A 22,735-nucleotide genomic window follows, 5' to 3' on the forward strand; every position below is an offset into this window, starting at 1 on the left:
ATAGGCACTTCATCAACACTTGAGGGATGCTTTGTCTGGCATACTGACTCAACTGTCACGGGTCTCACTTGCTCTGTGGTATTAATGAGGGAGACTTGATTCACTTACGCAGCTAATCATCTGCCATCAATCTGCTTTGACCTCCCTGTCTTTTAAATGGCAGTGGCACCCATGTGGCATACCATGTAGTGACAACCAGATCACACCAAGCAATTTTGGAATGTGCCACTTACCTTTGTAGAATACAGGAGGTCACTGACCCTCTTCTTACACTGGACTCAGTTTCGTCGGGTGACCCCACGGCTCCTAACCTCCTCTGCAATCTCTGTCCAGGCTTGTTTGGTCAGGCAGGAGGACCTCCTCTTGCCATCGCTGTATAAAAGGAGCTTCTGCCTTTCCCTTGCAGCCTGGAGGAGAATAAGCAGGAAGACAGCACTAAACTTTGGGGCCAACCTTGCTCAGACCTCTGATATGATCAGAAGGATGCCCTGTGGAGTGGCTGCTGAGTTTTAACTTTTTTGAACAGCACAGAAGTGTTGCTTCAGTGAGCTTCTATCGTATGCAGGGAGACAGTGGATGCAGGGCTGGCAGGCTTTTAATGATGGCACCAGCAACTGGAGCTGCAACGGGTAACGCCAAGAATGTCGTTTCCAATTCTGCCCCCGCTACGTGATTAGGGCGGTGTCCGTCTCCATTATGCAAAATGGCCACCCACCACATAATCACAGCGGTGCAGCTGATCATGGGACAAGCGGGAGCATTGTCATTTTGCACTCCCACAACTGCTGCTCCTGGTGGCGTGATGACAAAATTCAGCCCTGTTTGTGAGACGGCTCTTGTTGCTTTGCAAGTGGTTTCCTGGCACATAAACGATGAATTGGAGTTGAACTTGGAATGTGGTAGTTACTGTTAGCAGCCTCAACTTCAGTAGCTCTGGACTCTGACAGCAACAGTGATCTTGCTAACTCCAACAGCTCTGATAAATTTCTGTCTTTCTCGAGTGCTTTTTGGCATAGTTGACTGGAGAGACAGCCTTCGATTATTTGTGTTTTGATTTCCTGTTCAACATGTTCAATGTCACCTGTCACATTTGGTTGATAGTTGCCTCAGTCATGTGCAATATCATTCAGTTGTCTCATTTGCTTCTTGCTAGTGCATCGGAATACAATTGTTTCGTATATGGTGTTTTACATGAGCATGAAGCAGGTCGTTAGTATATTATTTGCTGAGTCGTAGTCATTTTGCCCAGGGGTAAGGGTCTCAAAGGTATCTTTTAATTCTTCACCTCGATAATGGAGAAGTAAGGCCTTTTTCCTGTTGTCTTCTGTGATTGCAAAACCTGTCATCTTGCCTTCGAAACATCACAGCCACTTTTGCCAATGTGGGGATACAGCTAATGGCTGTAAATGTACATTTAAAGGTGATAGGTTGGACATAGACAATGCCATATTGATCAGCAACACAGTGAGAATGTGTGATCAGGGATCCGGGATTGCATTCCTTTCAAAGAGAGCTTCTCTGCAGTGATCCAAGATTATATTTTTTTTGATAGGATGATTATTGTGGAGAGATCAGTGTGTGTGTATACACTGTACAAGCTTCCTGTGTGTCACTCTAACACAGTCTCCAACTTAAAATACTGTCTTCAGAAAACCAGACAAAAATCTTCCAAAAATATCATACCTGAGAGCAATGTTTACTGTTTGTCACCATCCGTTTTCTAGTTACCTTGTTGGCATTGTGATGTTCTTGGGACTGGAGCAAGGTTTAGGTGAGTTTAGTAAGGAATATGAGGCAAAGACTGAGACAGAAGCAGCATGCTGTTGAACATAATGGAGTCTTCTTTATTATGTTTTACTTTCACTTTCTTTTTCAGCTCCCTTTGCTGGCCCATGTGTGCATGGTAGCCTCAAGTGAACAATATGTACAATGCAATTTTCAAACCATTACAGCTCCCTTTTAGTTAATGTTGTCATTCTTATTCCTCCAACACCATAACACACCAGCAACAGCTAGTTCCCTCTTTTTCCTTCTACCCCTTCCCCCAAAGTGCTGGTCCCAGATTTTGCTCCTTTCATTCTCCTCTTTATCCATTTCCCTGTCCCTCTATTGTCATCCATTTACCTCCCCTGTCATTTCCATTCCTTTCCCCCCTGTGTAACACCCAGATGATGCCTATGTTATTACCTCTATCTCCTTTCTATTGGCAACTCCACATGAAGCTTGTACTTATTTAATCATGGGAGAAAATTGTCTTGTTGCTGTATACATTTCCTTCTTGGCAAACTGTTCCAGAGTGCTAATGTGAGAAAGTCATGGATTAACATAAATTGATGTGAGATGCACTAGGAAACAAAATAACAGAAGGCACAGTGTAGAAATGGCTGCTATGTCAAATTACATTTTGTCACGCTCATGAGAAGTGCAGCAATGAAAATACAGAACCAAACTGAAGAGTTATAAAAAACTGACCTTTCCTTTAAAAAGTGCACAATGTGCTGTAAAATGGCTGCTGAAAGTCAGGCTGACTTAAGGACATAAGGAGCAGGAGCAGGAGTAGGCAATTCAGCTCCTCGAGCCTGCTCCGCCATTCAATACGATCATGGCTGATCTCATCTCGGCCTCAACTCCATTTTTCTGCCCATTCTCCATAACCCTTCAACCCATTACTTATTAAAAATCTGTTTATCTGCTCCTTAAATTTACTCAATGTCCCGGTATCCAACGCACTCTGGGGTAGTGAATTCCACAGACACACGACACTTTGAGAGAAGTAATTACTCCTCATCTCTGTTTTAAATCTGCCACCCCTTATCCTAAAACTATGGCCTCTCATTCTAGATTGCCCCACCAGAAGAAACATCCTCTCTATGTCTACTTTATCAATCCCCTTAATCATCTTATATACCTCAATTAGATCTCCTCTCATTCTTCTAAACTGTACAGAGTAAAGGCCTAAACTGTTCAATCTCTTTTCATAAGACAAACCCCTCGATCTGGAATCAATCTGGTGAACCTCCTCTGAATTGCCTTCAATGCAACTACATCCCTCCTCAAGTAAGAGGACCAAAACTGTACGTAATACTCCAGGTGTGGTCTCACTAATGCCTTGTACAGTTGCAGCAACACTTCCCTACTTTTATACTCTATTTCTTTAGCAATAAATGCCAAAATTCCATTTGTCTTCCTTATGACCTGCTGCACCTGCATACTAGCTTTCTACGATTCATGCATGAGGACACCCAGATCCCTCTGCACCGAAGCACTTTGAAGTTTCTCTCCATTTAGATAATAATTTGCCTTTTTATTCTTTTGACCAAAATGGATAACCTCACACTTATCCACATTAAACTCCATCTGCTAAATTTTGGCCCATTCACCTAACCTATCCATATCCATTTGTAAATTTCTTATTTCTTTCTGGCAACTTACTATCTCACCTATTTTAGTGTCATTTGCAAATCCAAGTCATTAATATAGATTGTAAATAGTCGGGGCCCGAGGGCTGAACTCTGTGGCACCCCACTAGTTACATCTTGCCAGAAAAGGACCCATTTATCCTGACTCTCTGTTTTCTGTTGGTTAGCCAATCCTCTATCCAAGCTAATAAATTGCCCTTAACCCCATGTGATCTTACCTTGTGTATTAACCTCTTGTGCGGCACCTTATCAAATGCCTTCTGGAAGTCCGGATATACTACATCTACAGGATGCCCATTATCCACTTTATTTGTTACATCTTCAAAGAACTCTAGCAAATTAGTCAAACACAATTTACCATTCTTAAAACCATGCTGACTCTGATGGATTGTGTTTTGACTTTCTAAATGTGCTGTTATTACTTCCTTAATAATGGATTCTAACAATTTCCCAATGACAGATATTCAACTAACTGGTCTATAGTTTCCTACTTTCTGCCTCCCTCCCTTTTTGAATAAGGCGTTATATTAGCATTTTTCCAATCCACTGGAACCTTCCCCGCGTCCAGGGAACTTTGGAATATTATAACCAATGGATCCACTATCTCCACTGCCACTTCCTTAAAGACCCTAGGATGTAGACATTCAGGCCCTGGGACTTGTCTGCCTTTAATCCCAATAGTTTGCTCAGTACTTTTTCCCGAGTGATGATGATTGTTCTAAGTTCCTCCCTTTCTATAACCTCTGCATTACCTGTTGCTATTGGAATGGTACTAGTGTCCTGCACCATGAAAACTGAGGCAAAATACTGATTTAATGTCTCCGCCATTTCTGTGTTTCCCACTATTAACTCCTCAGTCTCATCCTCCAAGAGACCAACATTCACTTTAGCTACTCTCTTCCGTTTTATATACTTATAGAAGCTTTTGCTATCCGTTTTTATATTTTGCGGCAGTTTTATTTCATAGTTTACCTTCGCTCCTTTTATTACTTTTTTAGTAACCCTTTGTAGATCTTTTGCAATATTTCAACCTGCCACTGGCCTTTGCAAAATGGTATACCTTAGTTTTTGTCTTTATGTTATCCTTAACTTCCTTGCTTAGCCATGGAGGTTTTTTTCCCCCCTCTTACAATCTTTCTTCCTCTCTGGAATATATTTTAGTTGGCAGGAATAGATTATCTCCTTAAACATCTGCCACTGCTCATCAACTGTCCTACCTTTTAGTCTTCCTGCCCAGTCCACTAGGGCCAAATCTGTCCTCATGCCAATGTAATTACCTTTGTTTAACTCCAGAACACTAGTGTGGGACTCAAGTTTCTTGCCCTCAAGCTGAATTTGAAATTCTAGCATGCTGTGATCACTCTTCCCTAGGGGATCCTTAACTATGAGATCATTAATTATTCCCACCTCATTACACAGTACAACATCTAGAATAGCCTGCTCCCTGGTTCGTTCCACAACATATTGCTCCAAAAAACAATCTTGAATACATTCAATGAACTCTCCATCGAGACTACCCTTGCCAATTTGATTAATCCTGTCTATATGCATATTAGAATCACCCATGATTATTGCCGTACCTTTCTTACAAGCCCTCAGTATTTCCTGGTTTATACTGTGCCCCACTGCAGAACTACTGTTTGGGGACCTGTAGATTACTCCCACCAGGGACTTCTTTCCCTTGCCAGTTCTTATTTCTACCCAAACTGACTCTACTTCTTGATCTCCAATGCCTATATCATTTCTCACTACAGCACTGATCTCTTCCTCTACTAACAAAGCTATACCACCTCCTTTTCCTTCCTGCCTATCCTTCCAAATTACTGAGTACCCTTGGATATTCAATTCCTAAACCTGGTTTATCTGCAACTACATCTCCGTAATCCCCACTAAATCATACCCATTCGTCTCTATTTGCGCTGTTAACTCATCAATTTTATTCCGAATGCTTTGTGCATTCAAATACAAAGCCTTTATGTTTGTTCTATTATCAAATTTCCCTACTCTTGTATGATTCCTTGGTGTAATATGACGTTCACACGCTCTGTCCCTATCTTTTATTTTCTGGTAACAATCAGCCTCATCATGGTTTTGTGAAGGGGAGGTCGTGTCTTACTAATTTGATTGAGTTTTTTGAGGAAGTGACGAAGATGATTGATGAGGGAAGGTCGGTGGATGTTGTCTATGTGGACTTTAGTAAAGCCTTTGACAAGGTCCCACATGGCAGACTGGTGCAAAAGGTGAAGTCACACGGGATCAGAGGTGAGCTGGTAAGGTGGATACAGAACTGGCTCAGTCACAGAAGACAGAGGGTAACAGTGGATGGGTGTTTTTCTGAATGGAGGGATGTGACTAGTGGTGTTCCGCAGGGATCAGTGCTGGGACCTTTGCTCTTTGTAGTACATAAATGATTTGGAGGAAAATGTAGCTGGTCTGATTAGTAAGTTTGCGGACGACACAAAGATTGGTGTAGTTGCGGATAGTGATGAGGATTGTCAGAGGATACAGCAGGATATAGATCGGTTGGAGACTTGGGCGGAGAAATGGCAGATGGAGTTTAATCCGGACAAATGTGAGGTAATGCATTTTGGAAGGTCTAATGCAGGTGGGAAATATACAGTAAATGGCAGAACCCTTAGGAGTTTTAACAGGCAGAGAGATCTGGGCGTACAGGTCCACAGGTCACAGAAAGTGGCAACGCAGGTGGATAAGGTAGTCAAGAAGGCATACGGCATGCTTGCCTTCATCGGTCGGGGCATAGAGTATAAAAATTGGCAAGTCATGTTGCAGCTGTACAGAACCTTAGTTAGGTGACACTTAGAATATTGCGTGCAATTCTGGTCGCCACACTACCAGAAGGGCGTGGAGTCTTTGGAGAGGGTACAGAGGAGGTTTACCAGGATGTTGCCTGGTCTGGAGGGCATTAGCTATGAGGAGAGGTTGGAAAAACTCTGATTGTTTTCACTGGAACGACGGAGGTGGAGGGGCGACATGATAGAGGTTTACAAAGTTATGAGCGGCATGGACAGAGTGGACAGTCAGAAGCTTTTTCCCAGGGTGGAAGAGTCAGTTATTAGGGGACATAGGTTTAAGGTGCAAGGGGCAAAGTTTAGAGAGGATGTGCGAGGCAAGTTTTTTACACAGAGGGTGGTGAGTGCCTGGAACTTGCTGCCAGGGGAGGTGGTGGAACCAGATACGATAGCGACGTTTAAGAGACATCTTGACAAACATATGAATAGGAAGGGAATAGAGGGATATAGGCCCCGGAAGTGCAGAAAGTGTTAGTTTCGGCAGGCATCAAGATTGGCGCAGGCTTGGAGGGCCGAATGGCCTGTTCCTGTGCTGTACTGTTCTTTGTTCATTGTTCTTTGTTTATCACTAACCTGCACTCCTACCTTCTCCTTTAACTTTGACTTCCTAATTTTCCATGCAACTGAATCCCCACTATTTAGTTTAAAGCCCTATCTACAGCCCTCGTTATGCGATTCGCCAGGACTCTGGTCCCAGCATGATTCAGGTGGAGCCCGTCCCATTGGAACAGCTCCCTCCTTCCCCAGTACTGGTGCCAATGGCCCATGAATTTGGACCCATTTCTCCCACACCAATCTTTGAGCCACGCATTTACCTCTTTAATCTTATTGACCCTGTGACAATTGGCTTGTGGCTCAGGTAGTAATCTGGAGATTATTACCTTTTTGGTTCTGCTTTTTAATTTAGCCCCTAGCTGCTCATATTTCCTCAGCAGAACCTCTATCCTCGTTCCACCTATATGGTACCTACATGGACCACTACAGCTGGATCTTTCCCCTACCACTCCAAGTTCCTCTGCAGTCCATATGAGATATCCTGAACCCTGGTACCAGGTAGGCAACACAGCCTTTGGGACTCTCAAAAATGGCCACAGAGAACAATGTCTATGCCCCTAACTATAGTATCCCCGATTAAGACTACATTTCTGTTTTCTCCCCCCACTTGAATGGCTCCCTGTACCACGGTGCTATGGTCAGTTTGCTCATCCTCCCTACAGTCCCTGCTCTCGTCCACACAGGGAGCAAGAATCTCGAACCTGTTGGACAAGGACAAGGGCTGAGGCTCCTGCAACGCTACCTCCTGGATCCCTCTACCTGCCTCAATCATAGTCACACCCTCCTGTCCCTGACTACTGCCCGAATTCAAGGTAGTTAATCTAAGTGGTGCGACTGTCTCCTGAAATACTGCATCCAGGTAACTTTCCCCTTCCCTGATGTGTCGCAGTGTCCAAAAAGCTCAGACTCCAGCTCATCAACTCTGAGCCAGAGTTCCTAGAACAGTCAACACTTGCTATAGATGGAACCACAGAGGGGTCCACTAGCTCCCACATCATGCAGGTACAACGCATAGCCTGGCCCTGCACCTCTATTTTATTTAATTAGATTTTAATTTGTTTTTTAAATTTCTGACTGGTCTTTGGTTTTTAATCTGAAAGATATTTCTCCTACTCACCTTTAATCTGAAATCAACAGGTAATAGGTAATTCAACAAGCAGTTACTTACCAACCAATGAACTTACGGTTTTCCTGTGATGTCACTCTTGTTTTTATTCTCTCTCTTTTTACTCCCATAAAATACCCTCTCTCTCTCTCTGATCTCTGACTCTGTTCCTTTTGGCGTACTTTTTAAAGCTCTGCTCCTGCTGTGTTTTCTCTCTCTCTCTCTCTCTCTGGTCTCCGACTCTGTTCCTTTTGGCGCGCTGTTTAAAGCTTTGCTCCCACTGTGTTTTCTCTCTCTCTTTCTCTGGTCTCCGACTCTGTTCCTTTTGGCGCGCTTTTTAAAGCTCTGCCCCCACTGTGTTCTCTCTCTCTGTGGTCTCCGACTCTGTTCCTTTTGGCACGCTTTTGAAAGCTCTGTCCCAATGTGTTTTCTCTTTCTCTCTCTCTCTCTCCCTCTCTCTATCTATCTCTGACTCTGTTCCTTTTGGCATGCTTTTTAAAGCTCTGCTCTCACGGTGTTTTCTCTCTCTCTGGTCTCTGACTCTGTTCCTTTTGGTGTGCTTTTTGAAGCTCTGCTTCCACTGTGTTTTCTCTCTCCCTCTCCGGTCTCCGATTCTGTACAGACTTGGTCTGTATATTCAAACTGTCTCACTGTCAAGGACAAGGGATATATTCCAAGCTAAGAGGTGTCAATTACACACATCCTGAAAACGTCAAGAGGCATTCTTGAATTGAATGGGTTCTTCTGAAACAAAGATGGTGTGAAGTAGTCACGTCCTGGTTCATTGTTGGTCACCACAGGGAGGGGGCCATGCATCTCCCAACAGAGGCAAATTGGAGAGATTTTTACCTTAAAAAGTAGCTCTGAGGGGGAAGCAGCTACGATTGCAACATTTAAGAGGCATCTTGACAAATACATGAATAGGATGGGAATAAAGGGATACGGACCCTGGAAGTGCAGAAGATTTGAGTTTAGACAGGCATCATGATTGGCGCAGGCTTGGAGGGCCGAGTGGCCTGTTCCTGTGCTGTACTGTTCTTTGTTCTTTGAAAGGAGGGAGATCACAACAGCATCACAAAAAGCCTATCCAGCAAGAGCTGTGAGGGATCCAGAAAAAAAACAAAGAAGGAACCCTGCTGCAAATTCTACACTTCAACTTTGTGCACCAGAGAACTGAAAGTGACCACTGCCTCCAGACTGAAGTCTTAACCACTATAAAATCGACAAACAATCCAGTTCTGCAACTTTAAAAGAGAAACTCTCCTCCAAGAAGATTCAACAGGTTTGCCGTGAATACTGAACACCTACCTCACATCAAACCACTTACCCTTTTCCTCTCTATCTATTCTTGTGTGTGTGTGTGTCTCCATCTCCACTGATTCATGGGAATCTCTTGCCCGAGACCGCCCAAAATGGCGAAGAAGCATCCATGAAGGTGCTAGCCAGTTCGAACAAAATCGACATGCCCATGCAGCAACCTAGCGCAAACAGCGGAAGGAGTGCTTGGAAATTCGAGCATCCTATCCACTTGCTTCACCAAACACCGCCTGCCCCACCTATGGCAGCGTGTGCGGATCTAATTTGGACTATTCAGTCACCTAAGGACTCACAACCCTGGAGTGGAAGAAAGTCATCCTCGTTCCTGAGGGACTGCCAAAGAAGAAGTGTGTGTGAATGCACGCGTGGGTGTGGTTTTGATAAGTTTGGGAATGAATATTATTCAATAAATAATTAATCTTCTGTTTTAAATCTACAAGAAAACCTGTCAGTGGCTGTTTATTTGACAAATAAAGCACAAGGAGTTAAAACCCATGACAAAAACACTTGCTGTGGTCAGTTGGGAGATGAACAGTGAACCACTTGGCCATAACAATTTTAATAGATGAACTTGCAATTAAAATTAACTGAGCTGGGAGGACATGCTGAGCTTTTGGAATTAATTTGTATATTTAATAAATCAGTTTCTTATATCAAGTATTTGAAGCAATTTGAGTCAAACAACACATGTGTCATTAGCAATTCAATGTTTCTGTTGGTTATAGTCTCCAATGATTTAAGTCGTGTTCGAACTATGATTAAGGAATAAATTATTTTAAGTGATATCATTGGTGTTACTACTTAACAGAAAGACTCCTTCCATCAGCCACTTGCCTCCGCCTCCACCTCCTCAACCCAAGGTTACAACAATAACAACTTATTCCAAAGGATTTGTGTGCTCTGCTGGACCTGCTGTTGTGTATATGTTTGAAAAAGGAGAGGAGAAGGATACCTTCAAGAAAACCAGGGTGATTAGGGTGAGTTCCACACTAAATGAGATTGAAGCAATACTTGTCAAGAGTGTCCAAAGCAACAATTGGCTCCTGTGCTGAGCACATTCTGAGGCGTCTGGAGTTGCTTATTCCAGTAGGGACTAAATTTTAGAAATTGACAATGTAAATTTGAAATGGAATTATATGATGCCTGTTCATACTTGCCATGATTAAGTATGGATATACAATGACAACAATCATAACCATGGCCGTGGTCACTTAAATTATATGACAAGAAATTAGTGGTTTTTAAATCCATTCTAGTGAATACTTGAAACTCACTGTCTGAAAAATGATGCCAGTTTAAATTAAAGAATTTCATGATGCCATAAATTCTTGTTATTCAGCGATGCTCAACTGATATCGATTTGCAAATATTTATCCTATCATGTGACTCAGCAAAGTCCTGTCCTGTGATTAATCAATGATTACAACATATCAATCTGTATAGAATACTAGAAGGGGAGAAATTCGTTCTGCAGACTTACATCAATTCCCAGGAGCAGGCAGCTCTGTGCACTGCTACCTGCGCTACCTATGTGGTGTGCTTTTGAGAACCTGCCCCCGGGGACTCGATGTAAATCTCGCAACACTATACAAATGAGTTATTCCCCCTTACTGAGACAGGGACTGAAGGATAACTGCTTGTGTTGAGATTGGTCCACTATCTCCATGCAATATTCAAATGATGTTCTTGAAAAGCTGTTTCACTCATTTCTGACATTATTACGCAAGTTCATTGGAAAATAAACTAAAGCCGATTATTCAATACATGTTATGCATTTAGTAAACTAGAAAAAAACAAGTAAGCATCTCCAGTGTTCTTTTTAAGCTATATGATTTAATTTTAAAAGCACTAAAATATTTATAGCCATCAAAAATATTTTATTTCTAAAAATTGCATTACCAGAAGTTGTTAAAGTTAGATCAGTAAGTAACTACAATACAACTACACCTTAAGAATCTCAAATCTAGCTACTGAGAAATTCCTACAGGTAGAGTTTACTTTGCCCAAAAAGGAAGGCACACTCATTGTCCATTGGGGCATGCCCCAATTACCTTTTTCCAGGGAGCATTAATGGCTGAAATATGCCCAGGAATATTGCTTGGTAGCTTGTTCAGCTAGAACCATCCTTTGATTAGGACATTGGCTTGCAAAGATATTTGGAACTAAGTGGGGAAAAACCCAGTCCCAGAGATGGGTCTACCACTCCAGGTACCATTAATGAGATAGATTAGATAGACAGTCCTTAACAGTGCCATGGATCAGTTAGGTTCAGGCATGACACTGCCACAGAAGGTAACTCAGTTCCAGTCTTCCATCAACAGAAGCAGATTTTATCCCCCATAAGATCCCATTTACCACCTTCCATTTTTTTTTTCTATTTGTTCATGGGATGTGAGCATCACTGGCAAGAGCAGGACTTATTGCCCATCACCAATTTCCCTTGAGAAGGTGATGTTGAACCATTTTCTTGAATTGCTACTGTCTATGTGCTGTAGGTACTTCCACAGTGATGTTAGATAGAGCTTTCCAGGATCTTGACTCAATGACAATATATTTCCAAGTCAGAATGGAGTATGATTTGGAGGGGAATTTGCAAGTAATGGGGATCTCCGCCCTCCTGCAGGAAATACTAGAGGTGACGTTTTCCTTTACTGTTGATCAGTTAAATTTTTAATATTTTTTGGAGCAAGATTTAATTACGTAAGGTGTACTCTCTCCTTTAACAACATCACCTTGTCTGAAATCCTGTTCTGTGTTGCCCTCCAGATTCCACAAGATCCGTACAGCACAGATCCAACCCACGCAGAACAGCAAGAGATTTTAACTCTTTGTCTCAGCCCCTCAGAGGAGACCCTAATTGCTAGTACGAATAAGAACCAACTGTATAGCATCACATTATCTTCTGCTGAAATAAATAAGGTGAGCACTGATTGAGCAGCTAAGGTTAGCATGAAATGAACACTCAGGAAACGGAAATCTGCGGCACCAGGTCAAGTTTAAATTTAATATAAACCATGAGCCTCTGCTTAAGAGTTGTAAGATTGTATAATAATACCACAATTGATTGACTTGATAGTTGTAACATGGTTTAGAACTGAAATGTATTAACTTAATAATTTTAAATTCTAACCCAACAATGGTAATTATGTTACATGATTCATATCCTGTCCTATTAGAAGCTGCAGTGATGTTTGACCGAATGTTTAGTCAATTGATATACATATTTTAAAATCTATTTTGTGACATTTCTAACAGGGTGAGCTGGCGAATTTTGAATTTCTCTCCCAATCCTTTCACTCCAATGTAATCACTGGTCTGGATATCTGCATCCGAAAGCCCCTCATTGCCACCAGTTCCGTAGATCGATCTATACGCTTATGGAATTATGAGACTAAGTATGGATTTCAGTTGTTTTAACTCTGTACAATAAGATAAAATGCTAAGTTACTTGAAGTTTTTTCTACAAATGGAGTGCATATTGCTAAACTATGGTGTGACAACCCCATGTTGAGACATTTTCTAGGCCAGTGAATTAAGTAAACAAGATTATTTAACAGTTTTCTACTAAACAGTTTGCAGGTATTTATGCCCTTTAGCCTTCCCTGGGATGTGAGTAACTATTATTTCTTCCCTTCCCCTTTTGTTTTCTATTTTTACAAACTTATTACATCTTCAGTTCTGCTGAGGAGTGCACACCTGAAACATTAATTTATCTTTTCTCTTTTCAGATGCTGATTGATCTGCTGTGTATTTCTAGTATTTTCTGTTGTATTTCAGTTTCCAGCATTTGGAGTTTTTTCTTTTTTCTAAGTAGGCAACATAATAGTCAAGATTACTACTGATATGTACTGCATACAAAGACATTAAACTCTCAAGTTTATCTTATAAATATTTTGCTATAATTAGAAGTCAAGCCCAATTATTGAAATCTGTGAGGAGGTTGAAGAGCACAGCATTTTGGTGTTTAATATTGAGACAGTATTTTAGGATACAGGCTTTCACCCCTAATCATCTTCACAAGCTCTTCATAAGTTGAGAGGTCAATAATCTCTCCATCGGCCTATGATACTCAATTCAGCTTCAAAAACAATATCCCCGTCCTTCTCCTAAGCACTCTGCACCCTCTGGTTTGAATATTGACTTTAGACATTGGTATATCTTCATTTTCAAATTTGTTTCAATTTCATTTTTGGTCTCTAGGTTTTCCATGCTTTCCATTTCCCATTTTCTTGCGATTCCCCTGGCTTCTGCCTTTCTTAGCTATTTAGCTATTAGCTATTTACAACCTTTTGGTTCCATAATATCTTAATGTTCCTGCCCATTACTTGACTGAGATGATTTGCTGCATCAATCTGCTCATAATTTCCTTCTGGCTTTGTCTGTGCTTTTAAAAATATATATATATTTTCCTCTACTTTTTCTGATTTTATTAATATGTCTATCAGCTTTGTATGTTCCTGTTCTAAAGAAGGATCTGCACCCAAGCCATCTACAGGTCAGAATCAGTTTGGATGGTGCAGAGAAACAACAAGGGCAGAAAACACTGGTGGGAGTAATTTATAGGCTCCTTCACAGTGGTTGTAGTGTAGGTCAAAGTATAAATCTGCAAATTAGAAGTGAATGTAACAAGGGTATACAATAATGGGGGACTTCAATCTTCATACAGACTGAGCAAACCAAGTTTGCTGTAATAGTGTGGAGGATGAGTTCATGCAATGCATTCAAGATCAGTATGTCAAGGAAGCAACTAGGGAGCCAGCTATTCTAGAGACGGGATTAATTAATGACCTTGTAATAAAAGAGCCTCGAGGGGAGATTGCTCATAATATGATAGAGTTATGGGGGGAATTTTATGCTCTCCTCCGCAGCAGGCGTGGAGGTGGGGAGAGTATATAATCAGGTGGGATGGTGGTGGTGGGGTGGTGGTGGCTTGTGGGTGGTGGTGGGGGAGCCCTGCCACCATCCTACCTCTGCCAAAATTAACTAACTTACTGGAGTTTTTTGAGAAGGTAACAGAGAGGGTTGATGAAGAAAATGCTGTTGATGTGGTGCACATGGACTTTCAAAAGGAGTTTGATACAGTGCCACACAACAGACTTGTGAACAAGGTTATAGCTCATGGAATAAAAGGGACAGTAGCAACATGGCACGGAATTGGTTGAGTGACAGGAATTAAAGAGTAGTGGTTAATGGATCTTTTTTGGGCTGGAGGAAGGTTTGTAGTGCAGTTCCCCAGGGGTCAGTGTTGGGACCCTTGCTTTTCCTGATATATATTAATGACCTAGACCTTGGTGTACAGAGCACAATTTCAAAGTTTGTAGATGATACAAAACTTGGAAGCATTGTGAACTGTGAGTAGGATAGTGGAGAACTCCAAAAGGACAGAGAGAAGTTGGTGGAATGGGCAGACAGGTGGCAGATGAAGTTCAATGCAGAGAAACCTTCACATTGAGGATACCCTCCATCATGTTGTATGGCAATATCACCTTGCTGAATGGGATAGATTTTGAACAGATCTAGCAATGCAAAACTGGGTATCCATGAGGCGCTGTGGGCCATCAGCAGCAGCAGAATTGTACTCAAACACAATCTGTAACCTCATGGCCTGGCATATTCCCCACTCTACCATTACCATCTAGCCAGGAGACTAACCCTGGTTCAATGAAGAATGCAGGAGGGCATGCAAGAAGCAGCACCAGGCAAACCTCAAAATGAGGTGTCAACCAGGCGAAGCTACAACACAGGACTAATTGCGTGCCAAACTGCGTAAGCAGCATGCAATAGACAGAACTAAGCGATCCCAAAACCAACGGATCAGATCTAAGCTCTGCAATCCTGCCACATCCAGTCGTGAATGGTGGTGGACAATTAAACAATTAACTGGAGGAGGTGGCTCCACAAATATCCCCATCCTCAATGATGGGGGAACCCAGCGCATCAGTGCAAAAGATGAGACTAAAGCATTTGCAACAATCATCAGCCAGAAGTGCCGAGTTGATGATCTATCTCGGCCTCCTCCTGAAGTCCTCAGCATCACAGATGCCAGACTTCAGCCAATTCGATTCACCCGCATGATATCAAGAAACGACTGAAGGCAACTTGATACTGCAAAGTCTATGGGCCCTGACAATATTCCAGCAATAGTACTGAAGACCCGTGTTCCAGAACTTGCCGTGCCCCTAGCCAAGCTGTTCCAGTACAGCTACAACATTGGCACCTACCCTGCAATGTGAAAAATTGCCCTGGTATGTCCTGTACACAAAAAGCAGGACAAGTCCAACCCGGCCAATTACCGCCCCATCAGCCTACTCACAATCATCAGTAAAGTGATGGAAGGTGTCATCGACAGAGCTATCAAGCAGCGCTTGCTTAGCAATAACCTACACACTGATGCTCAGTTTGGGTTCCGCCAGGGCCACTCTGCTCCTGACCTTATTACAGCCTTGGTTCAAACATGGATAAAAGAGCTGAACTCAAGAGGTGAGGTGAGAGTGACTGCCCTTGACATCAAGGCAGCATTTGACTGAATATGGCATCAAGGAGCCCTAGAGAAACTGAAGTTAATGGGAATCAGGGGGAAAACTCTCCACTGATTGCAGTCATATCTAGCACAGAGGAAGATGGTTGTGGTTGTTGGAGGTCAATCATCTGAGCTCCAGGGCATCACTGCAGGAGTTGTCCTAGGCCCAACCATCTTCAGCTGCTTCATCAATGACCTTCCTTCGATCATAAGGTCAGAAGTAGGGATGTTTGCTGATGATTGCACAATGTTCAGCACCATTCGCAACTCCTCAGAGACTGAAGCAGTCTGTGGAGAAATGCAGCAAGACCTGGACAATATCCAGCTTGGGCTGATAAGTGGCAAATAACATTCGTGCCACACAAGTGCCAGGCAATGACCATCTCCAACAAAAGATAATTTAACCATCTCCCCTTGACATTCAATGGCATTACAATCACTGTATCCTCCACTATCAACATCGTGGGGTTTACCATTGACCAGTAACTGAGCTGGAGTAGCCATATAAATACCGTGGCTACAAGAGCAAGTCAGAGGCTAGGAATGCTGCAATGCGTAACTCACCTCCTGACTCCCCAAAGCCTGTCCACCATCTACAAGGCACAAGTCAGGAGTGTGATGAAATACTCTCCACTTGCCTGGGTGGGTGCAGCTCCAACAACACTCAAGAAGCTCGACACCATCCAGGACAAAGCAGCCCACTTGATTGGCACTCCATCCACGAACATTCACTCTCCCTCCACCACCAACGCACAGTGGCAGCAATGTATGCCATCTACAAGATGCACTGCAGCAATGCACCAAGGCTCCTTAGACAGCACCTTCCAAACCCGCGACCTCTACCAACTAGAAGGACATCGGCAGCAGATGCATGGGAACACCACCACCTGCAAGTTCCCCTCCAAATAAAAGTCTGCAAATGAGACCCGACCCAAGTCCGACAAAACACCTTCCGACCCCGATCCCGACCTGGCCTGAGTCCTTCCATTTTTTCCTGTGCCCAACACAACCTGAACATCAGTTAACTTACCATCTGTTTTTCACTTTGTTTCTTACCTGCACAAGCTTAAAATAACTGTAACAAAACCACCTTTAAAGTCCAATAAGTAAATTAACATTAGAGTCACTTACCCGAGTTGGTGATAGAGTGTGTCCGATCCAGCCTGACCCGGCCTGTGCCCGAATACCGGACCTGGAAGTGCGACCCGACCCGACCCGAACCCGACACATGTCGTCGGGTCCCGTCGGGTTCAGGTCGGGTAGCAGGCCTTTACCTCCAAGTCACATACCATCCTGACTTGGAACTATATCGCCATTCCTTCACTGTCGCTGGGTCAATATCCTGAAACTCTTTTCCGAACAGCACTGTGAGTGTACCTACCTCACATGGACAGCAACGGTTCAAGAAGGCAGCTCATGACTACCTTCTCAAAGACAAATAGGAATAGGCAATAAATGCTGGCCTAGCCCGTGACGCTGACATCCCATGAATGAATTTTTTGAAAAATGATTCATTTAGGTAGGAGGAACATGGAGAGACAATATAACATAAAGGGTACAATTCTAAAGTGGGTGAAGGAGCAGAGGGACCTGGGTATATATGTGTATAAGTCATTGAAGGTGACAGGACAGGTTGAGAGAGTGGTTAATAAAGCATACGGTATCCTGAGCTTTATTAATAGGGGCATAGAGTACCAGAGCAAGGAAGTTATGTTGAACTTGTATAAGATACAAGTTCGGCTTCAGCTAGAGTATTGCGTTAGAGTATTAGTTCTGTGTGTCGCACTAGGAAGGACGTGAGGGCATTGGAGAGAGTGCAGAAATGATTTACGAGAATGGTTCCAGGGATGAGGAACTTCAGTTATGAAGATAGATTGGAAAAGTTAGAATGTTTTCCTTGAAGAAGAGAAGGCTGAGAGGTGATTTGATAGAGGTATTCAAAATCATGAGGGGTCTGGACAGAGTAAATGGAGAGAAACTGTTCCCACTCAGGAAAGGATCGAGAACGAGACAGCACAGATTTAAAGTATTTGGTAAGAGAAGTAAAAGTGACATGAAGAAAATCTTTTTCAGCCAGAGAGTGGGTAAGGTCTGGAATGCACTGTATGAGAGTGTGTTGGAGGCAGGTTCAATTCAAGCATTCAAAAGGAAATTAGACTGTTTTTTGAAATGGATGAATGTGCAGGACTACGGGAGAAGGCAAGGAATGGAACTGAGTGAATTGCTCTTTCGGAGAGCCAGTACGGACACGATGGGCTGAATGGCCTCCTTCTGCACTATAACAATTCTGTGATTCTGTGAAATCCAGGGCGGGAAGGCCCAATTAAGTAATGCCCAATTAAGGACATCATCCCACTGCCATGGCAACTAGCTGAACAGTGGGCAGGCCTGTCACCGCACAGGAAGGACGGCAAGCTAAACTGTGCGGGTTGCTTGCTGGCTCTGGGGTGGGTGGGGCGGTTCCCTTATTAAAACGCACTTAGTCCCTGAACAAGGGACCTCGCATCAGGAAAGGTGGACCCCATGAGAGGTGCCCTGCTTTCCCTTGCTGCTGACACCCCTGCAACCCCCTCCCCCGCTACCCCCACCCCGCAAGATCCCTTCCGCCCTGATCTACCTGTGGCCTGGGTCCAGTGCTGCCCTTCGGCCTCGGGTGAATGCTCCACTGGCAGCAGCCACTGCCTCCGTTGATGGCTCTGCTTTGTTAAAGAGCTGCCAGCCTCTGGTTGGCTGGCAGCTCTCAGAGGGCAGAACATCCGTCACTGGGGTCATTGATCCCGTGGAAGGTCCACCACTGTCCACCTAAGTGCTTTTCGGCAGGCCTCCCACAAATGGGGCAATGCGGGGTTTTTAGTGGCACTTTTGCTGGACATCGAGACCCCCATCGCCCGGATAAAATCCCGGCCATACAGTCAAATATGACATTGAAGTAGGCCATTCAGCCCTTCGAGTCCATGCTGTCTCTCCGCTGAGCAATCATGTCAGTCCCACGCCTCAGCTCGATCCCCGTAGCCCTGCAAGTTTATTTCATTCAACTGCCATCCAATTGCTTTTGAAATTGTTGATTGTCTCCACTTTCACCACCCTTGTGGGCAGTGAGTTCCAGGTCATCACCATTCACTGTGTAAAAAAAGTTCTTCCTCATATTTCCCCTGCACCTCTTGTCCAAAATCTTCAATCTGTATGCCCTAGTCCTTGTACCATCAGTTAATGGGAACAGTTTTTCCTTGTCTAACTTAATTAAGCCTGTCTTAATTTTATGCAATTCTATTAAATCACCCAGTCTCCTTTGTTCTAAGGCAAACTACCCCATTTTTTACAACCTAACCTTGTAAGTAAAATCCTCCATCCCTGGAATCATTCTGGTAAGTCTGCTCTGCACTCTCTCAAGGATCCTCACATATTTCCTGAAGTGTTGTGACCAGAACTGGATGCAATTCTCCACTTGGGGCCTAACCAGAGCTTTATAAAGGTTCTTGCGGAGGCACCACTGATGATATCTCTCCAGGGGCTTTGAGATGTCTGCTGTACAGTGGCCATGTTTCCAGCACATACAGGAAGGCAGGTAACACTGTGGCCCTGTAGACCACAAGCTTGGTGCCAAGTTTCAGGTCTTTGTCATCAAACACGCTTTTCCTCAGATGACCAAAGGCTGCACTGGCGCAATGGAGGTGATGCTGAGTTTCATCGTCGATGTCTGCCCCAGCTGAGAGGAGGCTCCCAAGGTATGAGAAGTGATCCATATCGTCCAGTGGTTCGTCATGGATATTGATAGTCGGGGGGCACTGTTGAGCTGTGGGAACAGGCTGGTAGAGGACCTTTGTCTTCCAAATGTTTAGCTGAAGGCCCATTCTTACATACGCCTCTGTGAATGCATTGACAAGGGTTTGAAGCTCGGCCTCTGAGCGCATACGCAAGCGTCCGCAGCATGCACCAGCAGTGCCTCCACTAGATCCTTCAGATTCAGTGGCAGAATAGGCACTCCAATATCAGTGTTCTCTCTCAGGCCAACATCCCCAGTATCGAGGTACTGGTCATGGCTAGTCAGTTATTTTGGGCAGGCCACACCGGCCACATGCCTGACACAAGGCTCCTAAAACAAGCGTTCTACTCCGAGCTCTGTCAAGGCAAGGGCCTACAAGGAGACCAGAGGAAACACTACAAGGATGTCGTTAAAACCTCCCTGAAAAAATGTGACATCTCCACTGATTCATGGGAATCTCTTGCCCGAGACCGCCCAAAATGGCGGAGAAGCATCTGTGAAGGTGTCAGCCAGATCAAACAACGTCGACATGCCCAGGCAGCGACCAAGTGCAAACAGCAGAAGAAGCGTTCAGAAATTCAAGTATCCCATTCACCCGCCTCACCAAACACCGCCTGCCCCACCTCTGGCAGAGTGTACAGATCCAGAATTGGACTATTCAGTCACCTAAGGACCCACAACCTTGGAGTGGAAGAAGACATCCTCATTCCCAAGGGACTGCCTAAGAAGATAAAGGTTCAGCATAACTTACCTGCTTTTGCACTCAATGCCTCTGTTTATGAAGCCCAAGATCCAATATGCTTTACTAACCACTCTCTCAATATGTCCTGCCACCTTCAAAGATCGATGTGCATGCACCCCCAGGTCCCTCTCTTCCTGCACACTCTTTAGAACTGCACCATTAAGTTTGCATGCATCCCCAGGTCCCTCTCTTCCTGCACACTCTTTAGAACTGCACCATTAAGTTTGCATGCATCCCCAGGTCCCTCTATTCCTGCACACTCTTTAGAACTGCACCATTAAGTCTGTATTGCCTCTACCTGTCCCTTCTGCCAAAATGCATCACCTCACACTTGTCTGTATTAAATTCCATCTCCTTGTCTGCTCATTCTGCTAGCCTATATGTCCTTTTGCAGGTGGTTTGTTTCATCCTCACTGCTGGACGCTTCTCCAAGTTTGCTATCATAGGCAAATTTTAAAATTCTACGCTATTCCAAGATCCAGGTCATTTATGTATAGCAAAAAAGCACTGGTCCCAGCACTGACCTTTGGGGAACACCACTTTTTTTATTCATTCATTTGTGGGATGTCGGTGTCACTGGCTAAGTCAGCATTTATTGCCCATCTCTAATTGCCCTTGAGGAGGTGGTGGTGAGCTGCCTTCTTGAACCGCTGCAGTCCTTGGGGTGTAGGTACACCAACAGTGCTATCAGGAAGGGAGCGACAGTGAAGGAACGGCAATATAGTTCCACGTCAGGATGGTGTGTGGCTTGGAGGGGAACTTGCAGGTGGTGGTGTTCCCATGCATCTGCTGCCCTTGTCCTTCTAGCTGGTAGAGATCGTGGATTTGGAAGGTGTTGTCGAAGGAGCCTCGGTGAGTTGCTGTAGTGCATCTTGTAGATGGTACACATTGTTGCCACTATGTGTCAGTGGTGGAGAGAGTGAATGTTGAAGGTGGTGGATCAAGCAGGCTGCTTTGGCCTCGATGGTGTTGAGCTTCTTGAGTGTTGTTAGAGCTGCACACTCCAGTCTGAAAAACAACCATTTACCACAACACGCTGTTTTCTGTCCAATTTTGTTTAAATCCAATTGGACATTGACGCTCCTATTCCATAAGCCTCAGTTTTGTTAATCAGGCTTTTATGTGCTTCTTTATCAAATGCTTTCTTAAAATCCATATCGACAACATCCACCACATTTCCTTCATCAATCTTCTCTGTTACTTCCTCAAAAAATTCAATTAGATTAGTCAAGCATGATCTGTCTTTTACAAATCCATGCTGGCTATCCTTAATTAATTAACTCAAACCTCTCCTAGTGCCTGTTGATTTTTGTTCCTTGATTATTGTTTCTAAAACCTTACCCACCACTGATGTTAAACTAACTGGCCTGTAGTTGCTGGGACTGTCCTTTATACCCTTTCTTGAGTAAGGGTGTCACATTTGCCACTCTCCAATATTTTGTCACCTCCCCCATATCTAGGGAAGATTGGAAGATTTTGGCAAGCCCTTCCTCGATCTCCACCCCAACTTCCTTTAGCAACCTGGGATGCAAGCCATCCAGACCAGGTGAATTATCTAGCACAAGCATAGCCAGCCTTTCTAGTGCCTCCTCCCTTTCAGTTTTACCCTATCCATTGCCTCTACTCTCTCTGCTTCTACCGCTATTTTGTCAGATTCCTTTTCCTTAGTAAACACCGATACCAAGTACTCATTAAGTATTCGAGCCTCGCCCTGCGCCTCTAAGTGTATATTACCCTCTTTGTCCCAAATAGGCCCTGCTCCACCTCTTACTACCTACTTACTATTTGCATGCCAGTAGAAGATTTTTGGGTTCCCTTTTATGTTGACTGCCATTCTATTCTCATATTCCCTCTTTGCCAGTCTTATTTTCCTCTTCACCTTCCCTCTCAACCTATTGTATTTGGTCTGGTTCTCACATAAAGAAATCACCTGACATGCATCATATACCCTTTTTTTTGTTTTATCATAATCGCTATTTCCCTCATCATCCAAGAAGCCCTGTTTTTGTTTTCCCTCATTTTCACCCCTTTTGGAATGTATCTAGCCTGGACCTAGAGCATGTCTTCCTTAAAGATGACCCATTGTTCTGTTACAGTTTCTCCTGTCAGTCTTTGGCTCCATTTTATCCTAGCTAGATTCCTTCTCATCGCATTGCAATTAGTGTTCTTCCCATCCAGCCATTCTACCTTATATCATTCCTTGCTTTTCTGCATTACGAGGTTCTGATGAAAGGTTATAGACCTGAAACGTTAACTCTGTTTCTCTCTCCAAAGATGCTGCCAGATCTGCTGTGTATTGTTAGCATTTTCTGTTTTTATTTAAGTTAGAGATAGTATTAGTTTAAAGAAAGATGCTTATAATGTTTCAAAAAAGAATAATACACCTGAAGATTGGTAGGATTTTAAAACTCAGCAAAGGATGACCAAGAAATTGATAAAGAAAGAAAGCAAACTAGATGGCAACATAAAAACAAATTGTAAAAGCCTCGAAAGGTCTGTAAAAA

The 22,735-nt window shown here is 43.5% G+C and overlaps 1 protein-coding gene across 2 annotated transcripts in view; it reads left to right on the forward strand.

Annotated features, from left to right (window-relative positions):
• cfap57 (cilia and flagella associated protein 57) overlaps positions 1–22,735 on the forward strand; it is a 127,124-nt gene that overhangs the window by 22,943 nt on the left and 81,446 nt on the right. For both annotated transcript variants that reach the window (XM_068036881.1, XM_068036882.1), the window contains exons 4-6: positions 10,015–10,183; positions 11,973–12,125; positions 12,462–12,601. In XM_068036881.1, the coding sequence (XP_067892982.1) occupies positions 10,015–10,183; positions 11,973–12,125; positions 12,462–12,601 (462 nt within the window). The remainder of the gene's footprint in view (positions 1–10,014; positions 10,184–11,972; positions 12,126–12,461; positions 12,602–22,735) is intronic.

This window comes from Heterodontus francisci, chromosome 8 (genome assembly GCF_036365525.1).
Source record: "Heterodontus francisci isolate sHetFra1 chromosome 8, sHetFra1.hap1, whole genome shotgun sequence".
NCBI lineage: Eukaryota > Metazoa > Chordata > Chondrichthyes > Heterodontiformes > Heterodontidae > Heterodontus > Heterodontus francisci.